This window comes from Alligator sinensis, unplaced genomic scaffold (assembly GCF_000455745.1).
Source record: "Alligator sinensis unplaced genomic scaffold, ASM45574v1 scaffold535_1, whole genome shotgun sequence".
In the NCBI taxonomy this organism is placed as follows: Eukaryota; Metazoa; Chordata; order Crocodylia; family Alligatoridae; genus Alligator; species Alligator sinensis.
Genome location: NW_005842157.1, coordinates 1,654,020 through 1,679,704, shown reverse-complemented (window position 1 = coordinate 1,679,704; position 25,685 = coordinate 1,654,020). Strand labels below are relative to the sequence as shown.

General features: G+C 41.4%; 1 protein-coding gene across 1 annotated transcript; it reads right to left on the bottom strand.

Annotated features, from left to right (window-relative positions):
• Positions 1 to 444: 444 nt before the first annotated feature.
• Positions 445 to 23,508, bottom strand: FAM102B (family with sequence similarity 102 member B; the record flags this gene model as incomplete). The annotated part of the gene is made up of 10 exons (XM_006025636.3): positions 445 to 4,001; positions 5,926 to 5,995; positions 6,444 to 6,571; positions 6,674 to 6,860; positions 7,598 to 7,693; positions 8,519 to 8,625; positions 18,791 to 18,837; positions 20,019 to 20,135; positions 20,811 to 20,840; positions 23,371 to 23,508. Coding segments are annotated over 10 exons (951 nt in total), but the record flags the coding sequence as incomplete, so codon positions are not given.
• Between the last annotated feature and the right edge of the window lie 2,177 nt (positions 23,509 to 25,685).

Here is a 25,685-nt window from a genome sequence, read left to right as displayed (position 1 = left end):
GTATTCCAACTTCTGGCCATGGAATCCAACCATAAAGAAAAGAGCTAATAGAAGCCAAAAGGGGGAACTATATAGTTCAGAAACAGAAAGAAATGAAGAGTCAGCTTCATTTCAAAGCACAACAGAAGATTGCTTTCTACATTTTTTAAAGAGGAAACAAAGCATGTCTCAACTCAAGACATGTACTTGCTTGACAAATAGAATTTTATTGGTCATATGAATTAAATTTTACATTAAATATTTCACAATTTAAAAAAATAAATCTGACTTTACTAGCAGACAGTGTCCATTTTCACTATAATGCAGCTTAAATTAAAAAAAAAAAAAAAAAAAAAAAAAAAAAAGGAGAATATGTTAAATTTGAAGGTCATTCTCCAAGTACAAGAGAAAGATACTTCAGGAATCACTTCACAAACAGTTCTGTGGGCAAGACTGAGAATAAGCCAATGAAAACAATTAGAGCTTTATTCAGATTTACATAAAACTTTTACATAAACTTTCCTCCTTTTGGAGGACTGATGTGGCAAGAGGCAGCAGCTTCCAGCAAGCTATAAGAACTGTTACTCCATGATAGATAGCTATACATTTCAATGTGCAATTGAAATCTGGGTTACGGAATTTATTCAAATCAAGAAAGAGAAGAAGTGTTTAGACATGCATATTGCACACCTGTTTTTCCTACAGATAGAAAGATAATTCATTTCAGCTTGTCACTGCCTATCTAGGTACTTAGAAATTATTTGTGTCACAAATGTGTACCACTCTAAGGGCAGCATAAGTATTCAAATCACAAAAATACTTTGGCTTAGAGCTGAAATAAGTTGTATAAAATCAGGAAAAGATATAAAAACAAAAACAAAGTCATTACTGTAACCATCTCAAATAGTGATGCCATGCCCTGGCTAGGGGGAAAAATGGATTTTTTGTTTGTTTTTATGAAGGCTTGGCTACATTAGACCCACAGTTCAGAGGATACCAAAGGTTAAAGAATTCTGTTTTCAGAACATTCCTGTTATCTTTATACACTGAATAATTAATGTGCTCAGTATGTTGCATCAGCCCAGGCACCAAACCAACACACCAGTTTGCAGTAACTCAGCATCTTGGCCAAAGGCTAGGACCACTGGTTAAACTCCCTAAGAAAACTGTATTTCACAAAAATCTTCCAGACTCATCTGACGTAAGTGACAATACTTGCTGCTATTAAAACTTAACAGTTGTTTCAAATAGGAAGGCTGGTGACAAACTGGGCAGCCTTCAGGCTAAGTTAGCTTTTGATTAGTTGAGCATCCTACTACATTCTGTAGCTTTTTAAATGGTAGGACTGATCAGGTGGCACGGGTAAGTGGAGGAATACCAACAACATGATTTTTTTTAAAACCAATGAAGCAAGGTGGCTCAATTTCAGTATTTCTATGCAGAAGACAACATTATTACTTTTAAAATTGGTTAACTTTTTACTGAAGTCCAAGGCAAAGATAAGGCAAGCATTTTTAGTATCAATTCCCCAGAGAGGCAGAGAAATTTGTTTCAAGTGAAAAGTGGACATAACTGAGTCATATAATCTTTTTGTGACTTGGTTTTTATTTCCAATCAGTGATGTGACAACCCAAGTCCAAAATCAACCCCACAACACCTATTTAGAGACCAATTTTACATACATCAAAATAAAAAGAACAAAAAACCCCCCAAACTACTTATATTCACTAAAGGTTAAAGTTTTAAAAAGTTTTAAATCTTCAGTGACTGCAAAATTACTGTTAGAATTATGGTATCATGGGAAATCCAGATTTCTGTTGCAAAAAGATTTAGCCAAGGTGTCCACCTTTCATACTTTACTGCTATGGATTCTGTTTTAGTTTAAAACTTTAGATACTTTTTATTAAAACATTTAAAAAACAGGCATCTCCATCTTTATTACATAAATATATATAGAAGGGTTGTTGGTTTTTTTTGTTTTTGTTTTTTGTTTTTTTACATAAAGGATTATTTTTACATTTCTTGTAAACTTATTTTGTTCATCTCCCCATTCTCACCTTTTACTGTCACTAGCATTACAAAACAGTTTCATTTCAATACATTTTGCCCTTTAGAAAAAAATCCAAATTAAAGAGATGTAATGGAGTAGAAATAGAAAAATAGTCCTTTTAAGTACCATAATGAAGAAATAGCTCTCATTTAACAATACTCAAAGCTTGAAGTCTAAAGTTTCCTTTAAGTTAATGTAAATAAATCATGACTTTAGTTTATACTACACGTTTATGGAAAAAGTAAAAGCCACAGGTTTTTCTTAATTCAGCCTAGGAATTAAGATTTCAAATTGTACTTCCACAGGATTCTACATATCAGTTGAATCAAACAATTCAAAACCTTCAAAAAAAAGTGACTAAAGTACTGTTTTGAGTCATCCAAGCTTATTTTTAAAGTGGGTTACTACATTACATAACACATCTTAATAAATATAGAGTTATATTGCAACTTGGAATTAAATTACAGTAAATACAAGACTAAATTGTTAGATTTGTCCTTTACCCCTTTAAAACAAAGAACAAAAGCTAAGATGCTTTTAGAGCTGTCAGTGAAACAGTTTTCATTAAGATTAAATTCTCACCTTTTACTTTTAAAATAGGTATTTCAGATAAGCCATCCTGTGTACACAAAATTTAAGTACAGTATGTTTTGATTAAAATATGTAACGGTTCCAAGGCAAGTCCTTCATACATGGGGTTTTTTCAGGTTGCACAGCACATGTATACATTATAAAGTGCTTTTATTAGTAAATTATATTGGCAGTAATTGCAATGTCCAGTTGTCTTTAGAGCTTAATTTGGCCTTTTCTTTTGCTTTCTCCCCCTAGTCAAGGCACCTTAAAAATAGGAGAAATAAATCACTCACATGTGAATGGCTAAGGTTGAAAACATTTGTTCATAATGGTGTTAAGCTACTGACTTGTTCAGATAGCACCATATGCAACACCCCCAAGGTTCATATATTATTGAAATCACCTAGAAAAAAAAAAGAAAAGCTTTTCATGTTTGTTTAGAGATGGAGCTAAATCTCATTTGAAATTCATTCTAACCCCCAAACCATAGTCATTACTACCACAAAGGATAGAAAACCTGCTTCTTGGCTCTGAGTGCTTTACTGCAACTTGGTAATTCTGATGCAAAATAATTTATTTTGCAATCTGTCCAGGGCCTGAAGTTACATTTTGATGCATTTCAGCTACAGACTTAAATTTCCAAGGAAAAAGTGCATGGTATTTGATGTTATTAGTTCTAATTTTTTTTTATTTTTTTTTGCTTTTAGATACTTGACCCCAGCATCTGTTACACAATCCTACATTTGCAATTTTGCTCAAGCCTCTTATCTACTGCTTAATATTACTGAATTCATAATCTTGGACATATTTAAAGCATAGCTGGGTCATTGTGTGGAAGCTTTAATCCTCATGTTTGTAATTGTGGCTTGATAAAAGGAATTAGCCATTTTGACACTGAAATGGTAATATTTCTAATATTCTTCATGAATTATGGTAGAATAAGGTTTAAAGACTGGCATTATTTTTCTCTTTAAAAAAGGCTTCTTTTGAAAACAAAGTTACAAACAGAGCACTTCACTACTGAACTTGCATACAAAACTATATTAAAATATTTACCATTTGTTTCCACAGAGATGTTTCACACTTAGGTTACAAAGCAAGTAATTCACTAACATCTGGTAGAAGTCACAACGATGGTCTAAGCACTTGTACAAGGCCCAAGAAGCTAAAAACTGTCTTGATACCATTATATAGGTGAAGAATCCTCTTAGCAGGAGTCACTCAAACGATTTAGACCAAATGAGAGCCGGCCCTTGGAAAGAGCCCACTTATTGATTTCAGCTTCCATAACTGTTGTAAGTGAACAAGAAAAAGATCTTAAATTATCCACGTGGGAGCGTCAAAAGATCCTCTTCAAGTCCTGCTCTTCTAGCGTTTTATCACTACTTGTTCATATGCTCTGAAAGAAGAACAAAAAACCCTCAATTCTTATTTAAATGGAAGATATTACGTAACAGTGAATATAGGTCAATTATTTATTTGCTTGCAAATTCCGATTTGAGGGTTTGTTTTTTTTTCTGAAAGTGCTTTAAAATATCCAAGTATGAACTGCTGTATTACAATCGTGAGACTACAAGATTGGAAAAAACTCACTTTGCCAAATATCACTGGCCAAATAATTTTTATAAATTATATGGGCTCAAGCATGCAAGATGTTAAATTAAGTCACTGGAATTCAACAATTTCTTTGTGCACACTGATTACATATTACCTATGAATTAAACACGCTGACACTAGCCCCATATGCCAACCAAAGGATTATTTAATGGAAAATAATTAAGTATTAGTCCCCTCCAGCAGGTTATGAGGACGACGCACGGGCGGCCAGTTAATTCAGAAAGACAGCACCTGAATAATATCTTAAAACAGTTTTCCACGTAAAAATAAATTTAAAAAAATGTTTTTTAAATCGTACACTGAATTAAGGTCTTCAAAACACTTAATTGCAGTAAAAATACCCTAGCTCAGGGGTGGGCAATTATTTCAGCCGGCAGGCCACTTAATGAGTTTTGGTGAGCGGTTGAGGGCTGCACATATTATACCTTCTGAAAGATTTTTTTTTTTTTTTTAAACAAATTACAGATAAAAACCAAATCAGACTTAAAAAAAAAAAACAAAAAAAAACATCCACTGTAACATTTTAATTTCATTTAAAAAAAGTCCCGATTTATGTTTTCTGTCCAGATTTAAATTTTTTTTGAGCAGTGTATATAGATGCAATTGCATAATAGCTCAAAATAAAGTCTTGCGCTGCCCATGCACTAGGTCCCAGGAGCTGGCTACAAGTGGGAGTGTGTGCGCCACAGAGCTCGTCCAGGCAGTGCAGTGCAGCTGCTGATGCGGTCTGCCTGCCCCGATTTGGCCCGTGGATGCCCTTGCAGCACTCCACATGGGGCCAAGCCCCACCCAGGGCAACTTGTGCCATGTTCCTGCTACACTCGCTAACAGCTCTGACCCCAGCCTGCATGTATAGCTTCTTGGCAGTGCTACTCCCACTGCTGCTACAGCTGTCTGGGTACTGCTTGGCTCCCCCAGCCACCAGCAGCTCCTCCTCCTGCTCCTACTGTGTTGCTCTGAGTAGTGGGGAGCTGCAGCCAGGCCACACCTGCCCCAATCTGCAGGGCTCCAACTCCAGCTCCAAGCTGCCTTCCACCCACCCACCCAGCTGCCCACAGGTGGCTCCTCATTGAGCTGGGTGGAAGGCAGCTTGGAACTGGAGCCCTGCATGTGTGGGCAGAAGCTGCTTGACTACAGTTTCCCCCCTGCCCAGAGCCGTACAGCAGGGGCAGAAGAAGGAAGAAGAGCTGAGAAGTACCTGGGGGGCTACAGCAGCAGTGGGAACAACCTCACCATGAAGCTGTGCATTCTGGCTGGGACTGGGGTGCTGCTGGCGGCAGGTGTGGTACAGGTGGAAGCATGATGCAGTCTGCCCTGGGTGACAGTGGGTGTGGCTCAGTCCTATGCAGAACTCCATGGGGGCAGCCATGGGCCAGATTTTTAAGTCAATTGGCAGGTTAGATGCAGCCTGTGGGGCGTATTTTGCCCACCTCTGTCCTACCTCACATGCAGTGTCACTATCTTATTGGTAATTTAGGAAGTGGGGAATATAGGTTGAAGTGGGAGTTATGAAAGTCGGGTCACAACTATCTAATACTTAATTCAACTTCACTTAAAATTATTCTGATTAGAGAAGTGTGTTCTGTATAATCCATATTCTCCAAGTCCTTCAGAAGATGTGGAACTGGGAAATACTTAAGTGATGATATTTATATATACTATTTCTTGGGTACCAAGAGACAAAAGTAACTGCTCAGATTACATACCTATTAGGTAGATGATGACTTCCAAAAGTGGTACTCCCCCCAGGACCCACAAACAATCTCAGCCCTTCTTCTAAAAAAAGAAAAAAAGGGTGGGGAAGGGCAACATGTTTAAACAAGCCCTTTTAAATTGTTGCCATACAAAGAATATATATTAAGAATATATATTTTAGAACTACCAGCTTTCAAGCTTTTTTTTTTTTTTTTTTTTTTTTTTTTTAAAGTAGCTGTTCTTCAAAGCTATCACAACCTGCTCTCAACAGGTACGATTTAATGGAGGAAGATTTCCCATAAGCTTATATAATCTGTACAATTTGTTGGCCTCTAAGGAAACTGCAAGGGTCACAGAATTCAGTTACCTGTCTCCCAACCCCCTCCACTCAGGAGATTGCCCCAGAAAAAGAAACTCCTGGCAGGTGCCACCAATAAAAGTTCTCTTCCCACTAGCAGGAGCTAGGAAAGAAATTATTAAATTAACGCTATTATGGTCCTAGTACCCAACATCCTCCTCATAAAAATACCTTCTGCACTGGAGTCTAAACTGAAGTCCTGACTCTGCAAAATTTTTTCAATGATATCGTCTGCATCCACTCTGGTAGCATCAACCCGCTTCAACTGTGACTCCACAGAATCTTGCTTTACTGGATGCCTGCATGAACAGATGCACACAGAAATTCAAAAAGTAATGGTAAATATGGTTAATCAGAATATAAATCACAGTAAGACAACTTTCAAGGTTTGTTAGGCATACCTGCAGAGTTTTTCTGAAGAAGCATCTTTAACAAGTGTATCAAAATTATTATCAGTTCCTTTTGGCTCACTCTCTTCACATGGCTCTAGAATACTTCCAATTCCAGTTGATGTACTTCCTACTGAGGTGTTTCTCCTATGGGAGAGCTCAGAGAAACTGGATGATCTGGAGTGACATGTACTATACCCTAGTGGAAAAAATAAGGAGCAGAGATGCATTAATTATCTTATTAGTGGCTAGGGTAGTGGCTCTCAACATTTTTAGACTCCAGACACCCCTCAGAAAATGCCAGCTCTTAGCTGTCACTCATTTTTCAACCAAGGAAAAGATAGAACAAAGAACTCAGAAAGATCACACCAGATCAGGTATTTTTGACATTAGGGGATTATTATTTGAAATCTCCAATCTTGTGAATCAAATGTAGGTGTTTGCATCCCTAACAGTGCTGTGTCACCCTTAAAAGTGGTTCTCAGTTAGGGTGCTGCGAGATCTTGGGTTAGGGGTTTTACTCTTCAATTTTCAAGGGGAAAAAAGCAGAAGAGCCCTCTCAAAAAGAGCTGTTAAGAGGTTTCAGGAAAAGGTGCACACATCCTATGCACCTTACAGGTTTAATGGTTTGCATCACCACAACCTAAGTTTTCATCCATAGATTAGAAGCAGGTTTTACCGTACCTTACATTTTTAATAAAACATTAGGTTCATAATCATTCCATAATGGCAGTACTAAATAACCACCACACACCCACCATGTCCATAAAGATAGCTCCCCCCATCCCAAAAATTCAGATTAAGGTTAGTAAGAGAAAACCCACACAAACCCAGGCATTTCTACAAGTGTTGAGTTGAGTTTTGTGGAATGTCTAAAACACAGAAGCTAGCAAAAGCAATAATTTGTGAAGGAATTCTATAAAAATAAACTTCTACCTGACAGCTTTGATTGTTGGCTCGCATAGCTTGATGTTCTGGAATGTCCACATGCACCAAGTTCATCGGGGACAGACGCACTCTTTGTTGAGAGATCTGTAACATATAAAGTTAAATATTACTGCTTAACTTCATACCAACAGAATTCTATGACTGATGGAAGGCCAGAGATGCCTTCTTGTCTTCTAAAGCCAAGTAAAGCTGGAACTTGACGCTGGTTAAATAAGAAACTGTCAAGGAAAAAGCCAGCACTGTTAACCTGGACATGATAGCTGGTTTCTAGATTGGAAGTTTCTTGAAGTTGGCTATACTAGTTTCAGTTGACAGAATATTTTTCTTCCTTGTCCTGAATTGTGTTAATGATACAAGTTTGTAAAAAAGATTGTTTCACCTGACAATTAAATCATTTTTAGAACTAAGAGAATTATTTTAGCACTCAAGTTAAGAAGTGCTATGTGAATTAAACAAATCATAAAGACTTAATTAAACACAGTTTACTTGTAATGCATTGAATAAGATTATAGCAAGTTTCGGAAACATTAAGGGTCCAATATATCCATAAAAGCATGATGAATTTAAAGTGGTAAGGGCCAGAGTTCACAACCACTTCTACTGAATACAAATCCAGACTAACTCCAACACAATGTGCTGAAAAGCAAATCTAAATCTTTAAAACATTAGGCTCTTTTGAGATATTTGCTATATTAAATCTTTTCCTCCCTCTAACTCAGAAATAATACTCTCAACTACACCACTGCAAATGAACAGTTGTTAACACAATGCAATCACTGTATTTCTCAACAATTGGAGAGAAAAAGTCATCTGTCAGTGATTCACTATGCAAAATATATTGCGAGTGTATTTGCTGCTACTTATTCAAGTCTTAAAGAAATGAGAAAAGCCACTAGCATCATTTCATACCTGATACACCTAGATGATGTACTTTCAAATTCTCTCCACCTTTCCTGTCTTCATGCAAGGATTCTGATTCTCCAGCAATTGCTACAGACATTGCTGTGGAAGGAGGCCTGCAAGTAAATGCATACAAAAAAGGATTCGTTTAAGCTGTACTTCTCTCAATTTGGATGAATCAGCATGGATAGTCTGTTTGCATGTGCACTTCACATGGTACTTCACTGGGATTTGGCAAACTTGAAGTTCTAAAGAAAATAGATACTGCACCACGTCTGTCTTGCCAAGTCCATTCATTTGCTGAGCCTTCTAGCAAAGGCTGACAGACTTTGAGGGTCCCTGGAAAGGTACAAATGTTCTGTTCCTTTTTGTGACAGACTTTTGTATACATGCAACTGACTGGTGGTTTTCTCTCTTTCTTTTTTTGGTTAATAGTTTTAGTACTTCAGACCTCAAAGATTTTTTTTTTTTATTTTATTTTTTATTTATTTATTTATTTTTTTAACTGTATGAAGAGTGTTTTTGCCATGTATTGAACCATATGTAAAATACCCAAGAAGCCTTTCACAACAATTAGCTTCTGCAGTGAATATAGTACACCAGTGAAAGACAGGAAGCTGAAGTGATCTTCTGATTTAAAATATACTCATTTAAATTATTAACTATTAATTTGTTTTATTAAGAAGAGCCATGTTGAACACATGCCATTTAGGATCACAATACTTTCTTCTATATCACCACTGATTACTCAGACAATAGCAAAATTGAGTTGTTTAATGTATTTCCAGTTGGTAATGCTTTTCACAACCTTCATAAGTAACAATTTAGCCATTACTTCAGTGAACTCATCAGCATATGAAGGCTCTGTTGACACTGAAGGTATGTGCCAATCTGTTTATAGGTATAACTTTAAATCTTTAAGTACTGTAGCACATTAGAATACTATTAAATATTATCCCTCCTCTCTGATTTTTAGGTTAAACATATAACTAAGCAACAGGTTAGGTTACAGTAATGGATACAAGACTGAGTCAATCAACAAAGAGTTCAGCATGTGAAAGTTCAATTATTGAGCTACCACATATCAAATATTTAAATCAGCATGCCAGCTTTAAGTTACACTTTAGGAAGCAGCTGCTGAATGCAATAAGTACAGGAAGTGTCTGCTACAAAGTTCAATTCTGTGACTGTAGGTTTCTACCAAACTGTTTTATGGTAGTGGCATTACTAAGTTTAATATATAAAACTCATATTACTAAGTTTAATATATACAGAGTAAATGCATTTTTAAGTATTTGTATTCTTAAGTAACCGAGTCCACTTCGATAATTACAGTTTAATATTATACATTTTAAACTAAAAGTTGGGGAGATAAAATGAGCTCTCTCTTCTTTATTTAGCACAGGGTCAAAAGAACCTCCTCAAAAAGGTCAGGCCACAGCTGAAGTACTGTGTCCAGTTTTGGGCACCGCACTTCAGGAGGGATGTGGATGGCGTGAAGAGGGTTCAGAGGCGGGTTCCCTGTCCAGTTAAAGGTCTACAGAAAAAACCCTATGTGGACTGATTGGGAGACCTGAACCTCTTTACCCTCTGCAAGAGGAGGCTGAGAGGTGATCTCGTGGCCCCCTAAAAACTCATTGTGGGGGCCAGCAAGAAATAGGGGATACAATGTTTACCAGGGTGCCTGTCGGTGTAACTAGAAATAATGGCCACAAACTGAAAAAGAAAATTCAGATTGGACATCACAAGAAAATGCTTTACAGTGAGGGTTGCCAAAAGAGTGCAAAGGAGAGCCATGCACATGATAAGAAGTCAGGAAAACAGACTTTATGATGAGAGGCTGAGAGCCATGGGACTCTTCAGCCTGGAAAAGCGCAGGTTCAGGCGCGATCTACTGGTGACCTATAAGTTTATCAGGGGTGCTCATCAGGATCTGGGGGAACGTCTGTTCACCAGAATGCCCCAAGGGATGAGAGGATCGAACGGTCAAACTCCGCTGCGACCGATTCAGGCTGGACATAAGGAAGAACTTCTTTACTGTCTGAGCCCCCAAGGTTTGGAATAGACTGCCACCAGAGGTGGTTCAAGCACCCACATTGAACGCCTTCAAGACACATTTGGATGTTTATCTTGCTGGGATCCTATGATCCCTGCTGACTTCCTGCCCCTGGGGCAGGGGGCTGGACTTGATGATCCTTCAGGGTCCCTTCCAGCCCAAACATCTATGAAATCTATGAAAACCCAGGAGCACACATTCCCCATCACCTGATTTATCAGTCCCCTATTAGACTCTTACACTGGTAACAGCTTCAAAGAGATAGTCCCTTGATGCAACATTTCCCTCCCATTTATGTTTTTTGAATTATCCTCCTGTCACACACACATCTTGTAAGATAGGCTTTGAAAGTTTAGCTTTACGTTGCCTACATAAAGACTAATAATTAGGGGTAAAATGTAAAAGCACTTAAATGCCTAATACACGCAAGACAAAAAGGAAAAAAAAAAAAACCTCTCCCAAGATCAAATACTGAGGTCTGTAGATTTTTAGATGTACTTATACAATATGTAGCTCATTTTTATCTGATTAGAAAGTGGTCTGAGGAAAAATAAATCTCAAAACCATCTGGATTAGCTAAAATATTTGCTGTTTATGCTGAAAGTTTAATATTCCAGAAAATGATTACTTCATTTTCTGGAAGAAAACATCAAAACTGATTGTTAACCCATTGTGAAAAAGTCTAAGGTTTAAAACCAAGTTAAAAAATTCTGTAAGCTTCTAACAAATTATAACAAAGTCAAATAGACTGAACAATAGTCTTCAAGCAGTATCTTTAGGACACGAAAAACAAATTTCCAGGTAGAGATGACTTAACCATAAATGTCAGATTAATTTTTAATCTAAATAATTAGATTTAAAGATTGACTCTGGCTTTTTATCAAAGGTACACATATAAAAGGAACATTTCCTTTTATTGACAAGCAAAAGGATAGTGTTTAGTAGCCTTTTAGGAAGCAATACTGAATCATTCAGTACCATGAGGTATACAGATATATGCCAGTTGCTCCGACTCAAAAAGTAAATTTAAGAGTGTGAAGTAATTTAGGCTCTCAAGCAAAATCTGTCACATTAAACACATTGAGATGACAGACTTACTGCTTGTGTTCAGTAATACTAGGTAAGATAAGATTCTTCCTCCTGTCCATGCATACTCTACCCCTTTATGTAAAGCAGAGGCAAGACAAACTCTTTCAACACCCAGGAGAGGGGATCTTTCAGAGCCTGAGGCAGATGGGAGAATTATGCAAACCCCTGGGGGTGGGAGAAGGGGGAGTCTTACTCGACACGACTCTCCTCACCAGAGTGGTAGCTGGTAGTGCTGCTGCCATAGCAGTATAGGCTCAGACTGTTCCTGAAGGACAGGCTGTGCATAGGCTCTTTGTGGGCTGCTCCTGGTGCCCCATTCATCTCCCCTCCCCACCCATCCCCAGGGGCAGGGCTGTGCCTCCTATGGTAAAGCCTCCCAGAAGGGTTGGAGTTGGGGGGCTTACTGGTACCCCCTTTAAGTCAGTACCCAGGGCTGGTGCCCTGCTTGCCCCACCCTAGTCACACTACCATAAAGGTTTAAAGAGGATCATGATTGAACAAAGACTCCTGTAGCCCTGCTTTTGGTCTATGCAGAATTGTCTCAATACACAAACTGATGGTCATACTCTAAGGCCCCTACACAGGCCCCACTGTAATTGGTATAGCTATACAGCTATGCAGCTAATGTTGCAAAGATTCTGGTTGTCATAACTTAAACACTTTCCCCCTCCCCCAGAGTCTAAGTTACCCCCAAATCCACCTAGAACCTGATGCAAAAAGATGGCCTAAAAAGTCATTTTAGCCCACTGCATTTCTTAACTACTGGACTACACTTGTTTCTTTTATACAGTAGTTTTTTGGGTTTTTTTAATTTAACAAAGATTACATCGCAACACGGCAATATTATGCTATACAAGAAGTAAACCAATAAGAATTGATCACCATCCTTGGAAAGGGATTGTTGATTCATCAAAATTTAATCCTTTATTTGATAAAACAGTAAACACTGAAAAATAAATACATGTGGCACTTTAACTAGTAAGGATTAAACTGAAGACAGAAGCACTGTAATGTTTAGTTAAAAATGATGCACTACTATGAGTCATTCACAATGGACTGACCTTGGCTTCAGAAACTTTCAGAAAATAGAAAAAACAAAAGTTAGACTCCTTAAGAGAAGGCACAGACAGCCAAATAAAGAAAAGCAATCTGAAAATGCTATCTTATCTAAGGCAGACAAGGTTCCTTGGGTGAATCTGATATCTTTTATTAGACCAACCCAAATAGTTGGAGAATAGTTATTAAGCAAGCTTTCGGGTTCAAAAACCCTTCGTCAAGCTAAGGAAGTTTCAGCAGTTGGTGTGTGCTCTTCCTGGATGGAAAGAAAGGAAAGAAGCCAGAGGCTGGGCTGGGGGCTGAAGAAGGGGTGCTGAAGCCGAAAGCTTGCTTAATAACTATTCTCCAACTATTTGGGTTGGTCTAATAAAAGATATCAGATTCACCCAAGGAACCTTGTCTGCCTATGTCCTTAGACCAACACGGCTACAACCTACACCCGTGCATCTTATCTATGGATTACTTCTTAGTTTTCAGCATCACCTGAGGGGTATTTTTTTATTTATGGCCTCAGACCATTGGTTGAGAGAACTAGCTGAATAGTAGCCAGGATTATAAATTGAGGAACTACAAATAGCTGTGGTTGGCAACATTATAGGCTCTGCATGGAGGATCTGGCTGTAGATCCACACTGCAGACCCAGAGGGCTTCAGCCATGCCTGTGCCAGGGCCAAGCAGCAAGGAGCTGCATTGGAATGCCAGCCTGCCTTGGACTTAAGCTGGGTTGTTACGGCCCATGGCTTTGAAAAGTTACCAACCACTGGCACGGAGTAATTTAAACTGATATTCTGTAAGATAATGTTAACAAACCATCCTGGAACAGATTTAGTTAAGAATTCATCAACACTCCTGTTCTTCTACCTTTCCCATAAATTATGCCATGTACACTATCTTGGCTTAATAGCTTGTCTTTAAAACAGTGGTTAAGCTTAAAATTGGCAACATAAGGTTTTGTTTTAATGTTTAAAAAAAAACAAACACGTTAAAAACAGGAGCTGACATCTGAAGTTCTAGGTGTGCACTTACACTCTGTATTAACAGCTCAAGTGGTCTTCATGTCATCAACATTTCTAAGTGAAATGTGCAGCGAATGCCATGGGATAGAGCAGCAGCAGGCCGTTACAAAGGATAATAAATAAAAGGTAAGGTACTCAGCATAAAATTTAGAAAGACTGTTAGCCATCCCCAGGTCACCTGTATTTTCAACAACCGACCTGGCCCAAATGACATGTCTTTACACTGCAGACCCAGAGTTGGATATTACTTCTTGTTTTTAATGTTTTAAGATTTGTGACAAGTAATGAAGTATTGATTCTTAAAATCACATTAGATTTCGCAAAAATCTAATAGGATTAAATTAAATTTTACAATTCTAGTGTCGGGTGCAAGTTTCTACTTACAACTTTCAATTACATTTATAATCTGGGCAACAATAGCCCATACTGAATAAAAACCTTCAGTGCAAACTATGTTAGTTTAAACACAAGCCTGACAGATCTGGCTGTATGGCCCCCTCCAGACATTAATCTTTTTGTAACACTACAAATTTTGTACAAAAATCTATGGGCAGCTAGATATTCAAAGCCCCTCAGCTTGATGGCAAGAATCACCACAAAGGCATGATCTCCAGCCAAAGGTGATAAGGGCTACCCTCTGTAGTTTCCTCCTCCTCCCCTGCTACAGAAATTTTAAGGCGCTTGCAACCCAGACAGGCTCACTGGTAGTCTTGCAAGCCCTTTAATGTTAAGGGCTCCCAGGCAGCCCAAGAGCCAGCTGAAGCTGTTATCAGATTTCCCAAGAGCACTTCAAATTGCTTGAGCTGCAGGCACCCCTGTCACCCTTACAGTTAGGTGGCAAGGGTGAAGGCCTCACAGGGTTGCAATGGGTAAGCAAGGGTCTCTGTCCTAATCAGCCCCTGCTACTGCACTGGAGGCAGGAGCAACAGGGCTCCCTACAAGTGCTCGGGCCTCTAAAGAGTGTTCCAGCAGCTCAGCACTGGGAATGTCTCCCCAACTGAGCAGCCCCCATCCTGGCAGCCCTGTCCCTGTTGCTTCTGGGTAACAACAGGGACACAATTTTACCAAGTAGAAAAATGGCTGCATTAAAGAGACGCAAAAGATTGATTGTTCTGTCAGATGGTGTGTCTTACACAGTGTATCATATTTATGAGGAGATTCAAGTAACATTTGTGAATGCTGACTCCTAAAAACACTATCTTTTAAAAAACAAGTAGGGTGCATCCACACATGCAAGTACATGTGCTTGCAGCAACTCAAATAGAAGCGGTGCAAATTTGAGCCAGGGGTTTTTGCCTCGGCGCACGTGCTCAGACATGCACTTCGTTGTGGAGCAAATTGTGCCACTTAGGGCATGTCACAGCGGGGTCCTGCAGGGGGGCCATGATCTCCTCAAGGCCCCCTTCCCATGCCAAGTTGGCCCTCTCCCCGAGCAATGTGGCCCCAAGGCCCCGCCACATCTTTGATGACACAAAATATATATATATATAAAAAAGAGAGGCTGCCTTTTACGCCCTCTTGGTGATGTCTTGATGAACATTCAAACCCTGTGGTTTCCTGGACCCCTCGTGGGTCCCGTTCTGCGATGGGTGCTGCAGGGGCACCCTTGCCTTATGGGCTATGCATGGCTCCAACCACCCCTTTACCACGCCCCAAGCCTCGCAGATGGAATAGACATTGTTAGGTCTCGGCCTTGCTGTAATCTGGCCCCTCGTCCTCTCTGGGCCCTACCTCTTTCGATCTGCGCCGTCTCCAGCACTAGGGCTCTCCATGGCCTTGTCTCACGACGCTGCCCCCCCCTCCTGGGCCTTCTCACGATGCTGCCCCCCACCCCGGGCCTTCTCACAACACTGCCCCCCCCTCCTGGGGCTCACCATACCCACACTGGGGCTTCTCACCAATGCCGCCTTTTCTGGGGCTTCTCAACTGCCCCTCCCTGGAGCTGTGGCCAGTGCACCCCAAATACTGCGCCCTTGCTGGTGCTGGGGTTCCCACACTGCCGTGGGTCCCCTATGAGGCCTCCTCCAACCCCTGATAGCCTCAACCAAACCACTGGTATTAAACAGTAACAGAACACAAGCCCCTGGGCTAGAGCATAAACGTAAGCTGCCCGGCTATAACTACGCTCAAGCCTACCGGGGATACTTCACCCCGCAGTAGAGTTAGACTTAAGCCACTTGGCCATAACATAAATGGAAGCCACCCAGCCATAACAACAGTCCAGCCTACCAGGGAATACTCCATCCTACTCCTAGGGTTTTAAAGGGCCAGGCCCTGCCCCTTCTGGTCAGCTGACCTTCCCTGGTTGCCCTGGCAACCCACAGCTGGATGCCTTAGTCACTGCTAGGGCTCCCTCCCTAGCAGTTTCCCCTCTTTAGGAGCAGGGCACCTCAGTGCTCTGCGACAGGGCAAAATAACTGCCTGGCTCCTCCCGGATCTGCAGCCAGGGGGAGCTAGAGCCCAGGGCCAGCACCTGTGCTGTCCCCAGCAGTATAAAAAGCTGCCTTGTCTTGGCCCCATCAGTACAAAAAGGTGTCTTGGCAAGTTGCTCATGGCTACCCGCTCTCAGGAGCTTCTGGGGCCCAGCCAATTGGTACCTGGGGACACTACCCCTTGTGCCAGCTGGACTGCTGAAGCAGCCCTGAGTTCCCTGCACCCTTTACCCACTGCAGCAGTCTGGCAGTGGGGCCTGCTGCACACCTGCCAGACCCAGATGGGGACTGCACGGCCAGCTGCCAGTAGGCTGTGGCTGGCGGGGTGGCCTCTGGGTGGCCCCCTGCCGGACCAAGATGGGGCCTGCAGGGCCACCTGCCAGTAGGCTGTGGCTGCAGAGTTGGCCTCTGTGTGGCATTATTGCCATGTGTGCCCCCTGCCCGGCCATCTGAGCAGCTATCGCCCGGAAGATGTTCCAGGTGTGGTGGCCTGCTTTGAACTGTCAAACCATGTCCTCCTAGGCCCATTTGTTCAGGAGGTCAGACACAGTCAGCTGGGTCCAAGGTGGCAGCTCTGAGCAGGCAGGATCCTGCCAGTGGCCTCCCTACTAGGAACTCTGGTGTGTTCCCTATTGGAAAGCTAAAAAATCCCTGAAAAAAATCCCAGTCACTCTGTAAAATACCCCAAAATCCATGTTCCTCCACAATTAAAACAAAAGAGAGAGAGAGCCCCCGATGGCTGCCCCCCCAGCTCCCCCGCCCAGGACCCCATGGCTTCCCCCTCAACCCCAGGCATCGTCACTTAAAAAAACAAACAAACAAACAAAAAGAAAAAAAAGCCTTTACTCACCCTAGCAGCAGGGGCTGTGGGGGGCTCCTGGCAGAGTGCCCCAGGCAGCACAGGGTAGTGTGGGGCAGCGAGGCCTGGGCTGTCCCACTGCCCCGCACTGTGCAGGCCGGGCCCCAGCGACACAGATGGCAGTTGGACTGCTGGTAAATGCTGGGGGTTTTTTTTGTTTTGTTTTGTTTTTTTATTGTGGGGATGCTGGGGTGCAAAGGGCAGGGATTGGGAGGGTCTGGGGGGAAGGCAGGGGGTGGGGCTGGGCAGGAAAGGGATGAGGGGCCTCAGGAGTGATGGGGCCATGCAGGGAAGGGAAGGAAGAGCCCAGGGGGGGGAGGAGTGGGGGGGGCCAGTGGGGGTTTCCCCCATAGTCCCCTTCCTGCTCCTCCAGCCCCCTCAACCCCTTACTTACCGGCACTGAAGACCTGCTGCTGGCACGCTACTTGCCCTTCATGGGCAGGCAGCGTCCTTCAGCACCAGAGCATATCTGTGGAGGACCCAACCTCCAGTTTCCTCAGGGCACGGTCCCAGACTGTGCCTTGCCCCACTTTTTTTTAACTCCATTTTGTTTTTAGACCCCTGGATATCCAGGGGTCTAATTTTGCCCCCGCACTGCAAACTTGCAGCGGGGGAAACCTTTTCCTGTTCTTGCATGTGCCTCTTGCAGCATCTCAAAGGGGTTTAAGATGCTGCAAGAGGAAACGTGCGGGCTCATCTGGATGTGCCCATAGTGTTCAGGATACTATAAACATGACTTTGGGTGGTAATGTCTCTTAAATGCTTACTGACCATGTTAGGGAAGTTGTGTTTATCAAGCTGTGACTCCACTGGACATCAGAAGCTTGCCATTTTTGCTGTTAGAGTTGGGCCAACAGCCAAATGACCTAACTCACAGTAAGATCTCTCATTAATCTAGAAAGAAGGCAAAATCCATATTAATAGCTACATTTTTCCCTATAGTTGCAGCATACCATTTTTTGTTTTGTGGCTAGATGCAGAAGTGTCTGTATGGTGGAGTAGAGCTATTAGACTCCCACAGATACAGATCAAGTGCAGAAGTGCAAAGCATCAGGGGCATCAGGGCACTATTTTCCCTAACTGTCTCTGCCCCCAGCCCCCTCCCAAAGAAAACACTTAAAGCCATAGATATCAAGCAATATGCTAATAGGCTTTCTAAAAATAAGCATCAGTGCAGTTACCTTCCAGCAACCATGTTTTCATAGACTTGGTATATTTGCCCAAGTATTTTTTTGTATCTATTTCCCTGGTGTCAAGTTTAGAGTGTAGTATGTTTTTCAAGCGGGTAATAAACATTTCGAAGCAAGAATTGCCACACAGTTATAAATATTTATCCATGTTATTGTTCATCTGTCATTTGATTTTTATTCGGTTTATTTCTTTAAGTTTAATATGTTACCGTCAAGGTATAAAGTGTACTTCCACTTACATACCCAACTTTAAACAAGATTTTAATGTTTAAATTTAAAATTTAAGATTTAAAATGTGCATTTTCACAGACCTGCATTTTGCATATTGGCTTCTATTCTACCCAGGAGAGCACACACAACACCAGCAGACTCTCCCTATGCCTAAAGAAGGGTGTTGTCCCCACAAGCTTGCAAAGAACAATTGTTCCAACTATTTAATTGGTCTAATAATAGATATCTACCCAAAGAACCTTGTCGCTTATGTACTTAGATCAACATGGCTACAATCAACAGCCCTTTAAACAAGATTTGAGTATCTAATTACTAACAAATTGCTATTCCACATGAGGCTTCATAAACTTACGTTTTAAAACATGGGTCTCCAGACATTAGCTGCATGTTGATCAATAGCTACAAATCAAAAAAGAAAGAAAAAAGCCACAGCATAAGATGACAGCAAAACATGGCACATTGTGGTAATATTTGCTACAAATCTTACATTTACAAGGTAAGAGAAAAGTGCCACATCCATATCAAATTATTACATGCTTATGTAAACAAGCATTATTTTTAAACACCAAACTATTAGTACAAAACAGTTGAGCAATTAAGACCTTGCATGGCAGTCCTCTAAACAGTCCCCTAAACAATATTTCCAATATTGGAAATCAGTTATATTGTTGCATTTCCAGTTTAGGATTCTGCAAGGGGGACATAAAACCTTCCTAAAAATGTTTAAGCATTGACAGTAAGTAGTTCAAGAAAATGGAGGACTTCAAGGAATGTTATCTGTTACCCTAGATCAAGAACACAGCTTTCTCCACTGCATAAAATTAATAATTTCAAGATGTGGCTTGCTAAGGAATAAGAGTCTGTGCTACCGTCACAGATAGCAGGAACTACAAAGGCAAACAATGTGCATGTGTGTTGTGGCACAACGTTATGATTAAATGGCCAAGAAGTTAAAACTATTGGTAGGAGTTTCAGAAAGTTTTTCTGGAATACAGGCCTCAAGGCAGCAGAAACTGATGACCTAAACTGTATACTTAATGATAGGGACTACCAATCCCATTATCCCCACTTCACACTAATTCCATTTCAAGTGATTAGAATTTCAGACAAATTTAAATCCCTTCGGGATGGCAGGACAGATAAGTACATCATTTCTGTAAATCACATTCTGAAGCATGAGATTTCAAAAATTCCCATAAATGTTTTGGTACTGCTTAGTGTATAAAAGTGAGCAAGTGGAGGAAAGGCATTTCCATCCTCCATCAGAATCCGCAACTGACCTATAAAGTTAGTGCATTCTTTAGAGAATCAGCCAAAGCAGTTGAAACAGCTACACTTAAGAGCTCTCTGTACAGTGATTATCAGTGGCTCTCAAAGAAATCAGAATGTCATTGCAACATACGGTGGCTTGTCTGTATCTACAAACAGCAATTATTGACACAAGGAATGTTCAGTAACAGCAAATATATTTTCCACTGCATTACATGCTTGAATGTAAATGTTCAGCTTTATGACACATACAGTTAGTAGAAATGCACTTCTAGCTCAAAACAGTATGAGGGGGGGAAAACATGAATTACTTTGAGAATGGAATTATCTTGTCTTGTATTTTTGGTATCATAACCTTCCAGTAAACAGCGACGAGTTGTATTCCCTGATCCAGCAAACTCTGCAAGATTTAGGTCTGCAAAGCCCAGCTATTAAGAAAGAATAAAGAGTTAGAGTACAATAAAGAGGTGGTTACTGCATGCACAGTAATTTAGTTTAAGTTATTAGCACTTTTGCACACTAATGTGAACTATACTACTTAGCATAGAAGAAACAGCCTCAAGACAAAAAGTGAAAAGCAGTAAAAATATAGTCAATTCTACAGCAACTTGTAAATATAATTGGACAACTGATACTATTCAATAGGTCTAAATGCCAAACATATGGCTCTACTCTTCGCTCAACTTTCATCTCAAAAAAGAAACAAGGAACTCTTTATATTTAAAAATCCCACCTCTCTGCAAAAGGGTTAATAGAAATAAACCCTTTTATCACTCTTGAAAAAGTAAGGCATGAAGAACTTGGGGGGGGGGGGGGGGGGGGGGAGGAGAATTACTGTACAAGCATTAGGCAGACAAGGTTCCTTGGGTGAATCTGATATCTTTTATTAGACCAACCCAAATAGTTGGAAAATAAATATTAAGCAAACTTTCGGGTTCAAAAACCCTTCGTCAGGCTTGAGCCTGCTAGGAGTTCAAATAGTGCCACCTTTGATTTGGAAGAATACCGAAATGAAAAGCATATTCTAGTCTATTACCGTTCTAAGAAAACACAAAACAAAATCAGAAAAGTGTCAGTTTATAAGCTAGATAATGTCCATTTACCTTTGCATACGTCTTTCCACCTTTTAACTCCTGCAAAAAGGAAAAGAACAAATGTATGCTGGTAACTATACAACTCAAAAAGCTTTTGAAATATTGCCTTTAAGGGACCTAAACAGTAAACTACTTTTCAGATATTAAGTGACTAGATCACTGCCATAGCTTTAGTCTTTTGTATAAGTGACTTTCAAGAGAACAGATCTTGTGCATTTTGCCCATAACACTTATCCATAAGGAAAAATATCTGTAGTTCTTCAGGTCTGATTTCTCCCTACTTATGTTTTATATTCATAATAAAACCAGTGTTAAGCAATCACCAATAAGAGTATTCACCTAAGGCAGTAAAATAACACAGAGCTTCCTTTATGTGGAAGCATCATAGTGTTATAATTTGCCTTCTGCTTTTGATGCAAACAGACACTTCTGGATGCAATCGTAACATGAGAAGCAATTTTATTAACTGGTGAGGAATCTCTTCCCAAACTACTTGGAAGAGCTGTTCCTGCAGAATAGACACAACCCAATGCCCCAGCTTCTAGACACCTAATGATAGGTCTGAATGCAATGGCCCTTTGCACTACTGGCTTCCCCAGGGACCAAGGCAGAAAGCCACAGGAAGAAAAGAGGGGAAGAGGAAGAGAGAATCACCAGAAATGTAATGCTCTCCAAGTTCTTCCTTTTCCACAGGGAGGGAAGGACATGCATGTCTCTGATGCTGCTGAGCCCAACAGTTTCACACCCCAGTTAGTGAGGTGGGCACTTTTGCAAAAATAATTCCAGAACACAACTTGTTGAATACCGAGTGCATAAAGTCTCCAATTTATGTTCTGAAGGACAGTTGAAAAACTCCCATAGTAGTAGGAATACCTACTACAAAAACTCCTTGCTACTGGTAGCAGAGTCACCTTGAGGGAATGAGAGGCAGTAATCCAGTGCCACAGCAGCTATTTGTTCCTGCCACTAATGGTGGGCAAGCAGGAAGCATACCTCTGGAGGGGGAGTAAAATCAAATTAGTACATGGGTCTCTAGGCAAACAGCTACATGATCAAGCCAGGCTCCAAATACATCACATTAGCTATGGCCTTTGTGCACACCTGTGACGTGCGAGGAGTCATGTCCCTCATTAAAGTACGATAGGCAACTTTGTATTTACTATGGGGAAAAAGAAAAAAAAAAAAAGTGTATGCACGTGGGCAGTTAGAGTAGCTAAGGTGCTATAAGTTTACATCCTAGTCTTACCTCATGACAACTTGCCTGTGCAGCCACAACTTTAGCGAGCTACTTCCCACTCTGGATTCCCATCCATAGCCTCAGTCAGATTTGGCTGTTTTCCCCAGGAAGAAAAAGTGAAGCTAACTGGTGTTTCTGGATCAACAGTTAGTTGATTCCAGTTTATTCAACAGATTCTGAAGACCAAGGAGAAGCTGCCTGAGCAGACTAAGGAGACATTACCCATTTACTACAGACTAAGAGGACGATGACTAGTGACTAAGAGGAATACCACTAAAGAAATTGCTCAGTCAGGGTGACATTTTATCCAGATTTAAAATTCAAAAGAATTATGACTAGCCAGTTATAAAAACTGGTCACTGAAATATGAAGATAGATGTAACAATTAATGAACTAGTTATGTTAGAGTTAATTAATGATATTACAAGTATATACTGACTAACAAGGAATACTTAACTTGGTTATAGCTGTCACAACACAAAGGTGTGATTTTTGTTTTTGTGTGTGCTTTGGCACCACTGAATTATTTTCCTGCCAAATTGTAGCTTTCTTTGCAGTGTGCATTTCTTCTTTGCAGCTAAGAAATGCTCATTGCAAAGAGTCCCCGCCATTTGTATTATAATTCGAGCCCCATTATTGGCTTGCGTGAAATTATTCACACGTGGCGGCTAGCGATTGGCTTGCTAGCTGTATAAAAAGCTTGGGTAGTTTCCGCCCAAGTTGGAGAACTCCGAGGAGAACCCCTGCAAGGGAGGACTCCACGAACATCAGGAGGAGGAGACGACTTCACGTTGTGTGAAGATCTCTAAGTGCTGCGGAGCCTATCGGACCCAGCGCATTTCAAGAAGGCAACAGAGGTCTAACCAGCCTCTAGCCTCTCCCCGTCGCCGTTTGCAATCCTTCGACGTACCCCTCTCCCTGTGCGCAAAAGGATCCATGGAGCCTCGACAACTCCGTGGGAGTGATCCGAATATTGTCTGAGTCCTCAAACGAGGATTTAAGCGGAGCTGTACCTGGGAAACTGTCCAGCCTACACCGCGACCATCTTCAGCGTAAGTAAACAATATTGAATCAACCATTACGCGTCCATGACTAATTCTAGCATGTCGCCTGTTCTCTCCGACCCAGCGTGCCCGGGCTGCTAGCCACAGCCCGCGCGGAGCACAAAAAGGGCCCGGATCGTTCCCGGCCCGCACAATAGCTACCATTTGTTTTATGAGGTCTACCAGCTCTATACAAATACAGGGGTCAGTAGCAGGTTAGGAAAGCTATCAGGGAAACAAATTAAAGTCTAACAGTGGGGGAGGAAGGAAGGGGAGGTGCCATTTTTACCTTCCGTACAGATACTCTGCAGACACAAGGATCTAGAATTCCTGTAGTAGCACTGGCACTGATTTTGCAAAGAAATACGAACTTCTTCCTCCAGTGAACACAGTTTGCCTGTACTACCTCCCTGCAAAGAGGAAAAAAAAAAAAGTGACAGAGCCATCATTAAACATCTTCTAAATGCCCAGGCATTCATGACCACAAATAGGAATACTGAATGAATTAGCAAAACAAAAAACAAAAAAAACCCCAAAAACCAGTGATACTAATAGTTTTGCTCCCACAGGCCAGCTGAATGGTGTCAAATCGGTCCATGGGCCTAACAATCAGGCTCCATGCCTCTTCCCACCCAGTTGGGATCAGGTCCTGTACCACTAGCCACAGGTCTGTGGGGAGCCCCATAAACTGCATGACATTGCATTGGGGGCCAGACCTGGCCTGTGGGTACCCCAGCATAAACATAGTCATATTTGTGCCACTTTCACTAAGCCTTTATCAACTAACCTTCAGGATGGTTTGACATCAGACACTCACATAAACATTTTCCATTTTTTTTTTAAAGTTGTCTAAGCATATTCAGCATTTCCAGTGTTTCAACAGGCACAATGCAAGGCTTTGAGTACCAAAATGCAACAGGAAGATAATGAGACTCCTTTTCATGAAAAACCAATGGTATAGATAAGCTGCCTCAACCTGACACGGATACACAACAGACACCAAGGAGGAAGAATCCCCACCACCTGCTAGACCAGCAACAGGAAAAAGATTTTTTTTTAAATTACAAAAGTCTAATTTCCAGCAGTGAACCACAATCCTAATACATAACATCCCATTTTAAGAATCCTGGCATAATTAACAGCCTTTACAAAAACAGCCCTCCATTTAACAAAATGGAGTTCACAAACAAATGGAATTCTAGGCAAGATTTCAACCCTCTTACAGAGGCAAGAGATGAATACATTCACTTGTTGTACAAAAGGAAGCCCTCTCCCCCCACACCCATGGATTTTCTATTTGTATGCATCTTTCAGCTTTAAGAACAAAATCAAGCAATACTTAAATTGACATATTTAAAACATTTACTATGGGGAGGCAGTATGTATATAGGCAGTTAGAGTACTTAAAATGTTCCAAGTTTACATCCTAACCTTAGCACATGGTAACTTGGCCATAGGTGGGAATCAGGCCATAGATGGGAATCCAAAATAGGAAGTAGCCAGCTAAGGTTATGGTTGCCTATTAGCTGCATCAAAACAGCAAGCACCTACATACTAGGCAGGCTTAAGTGACAAGTTGAATTAACTGGGATTATTAATGGCATCAAAAGTCCAGTTAGATGGAAAAGAACTGAGTGGGATAGCTAGTATAGAGGCTGAAAGGAACAGGGGAAAAAATAAACTCCAATTCCTATACCTACAGCATTGTGCAACCAACCCAGACCTTCGTCTTTAAATTGCATGCTGTAAATACTACTCCCGATTTCTGAAGTAGCAGACTCCTTCTGTTTCCTCTCCTCTCCTTCCCTCCACCCAAAAAAGAAATTTCTAAGGGTAGAGGGAAAAGATATTACTCTTAAACTTTCCAACTATGGGGATCCCTGGAAGGCAAATAAATAACTTGCTGAAAAACTTGGCAGTTATACAGCTTTCAGTTTCTACAGCTGGATTAGTGTAGTAGGCAGCTTGGTGCTCCTGCTACTTTAAGAGAAGGCAGGCTGTGTGAGAATCAGCCTGCACGTGTGAAAGGGGGCAATTAGGAGCGCCACATGACCTAAAGGGGCTGGGCTGGGCTATCAGGATAAGCCCAGGGCTTGTGCCCAGCAAGTAGTCTAACCTCGAAAGCTGGGCAGGAACGAACTCCTGAGCAGCAGGGCTGCAGCAAGGCTCCTAATACTGAGCTGGAGTAAGCAAAAAACTGATAGTTTAAGGATTGAGACTGTAGGGGAGGTAGACATAGTGCCATAGCAAAGGGTGGTGGGGGGTGAGTGGGGCAACTGCCCCAGGTGACAAAGCAAAGGGGCACCAACAGGTGCTGCCCAGCTGGGGTGGGGCACAGGATGGAGCCGTGAGCACCTGGGGAAAGGTGGCCCCCACTGCTGTGTGCACTCCTGGGCAAGCATGGGGGGGCATGTGCCCCCTCAGATCTGTGCATGGGGCGAAGGCAGGCTGCTGCTGTGGGCTTTGCCCCGGTTGCCAAACTTAGTTGCTACAGCACTAGATCGAGGTCTCAACTGGCTTGAGGGCAGGGCTAGGGCCTGTAGGATAGAGGTCAAGGCCAAGGAGCAAGGCCACAGCTGGGATCACAGACCCATAGCCCATGAG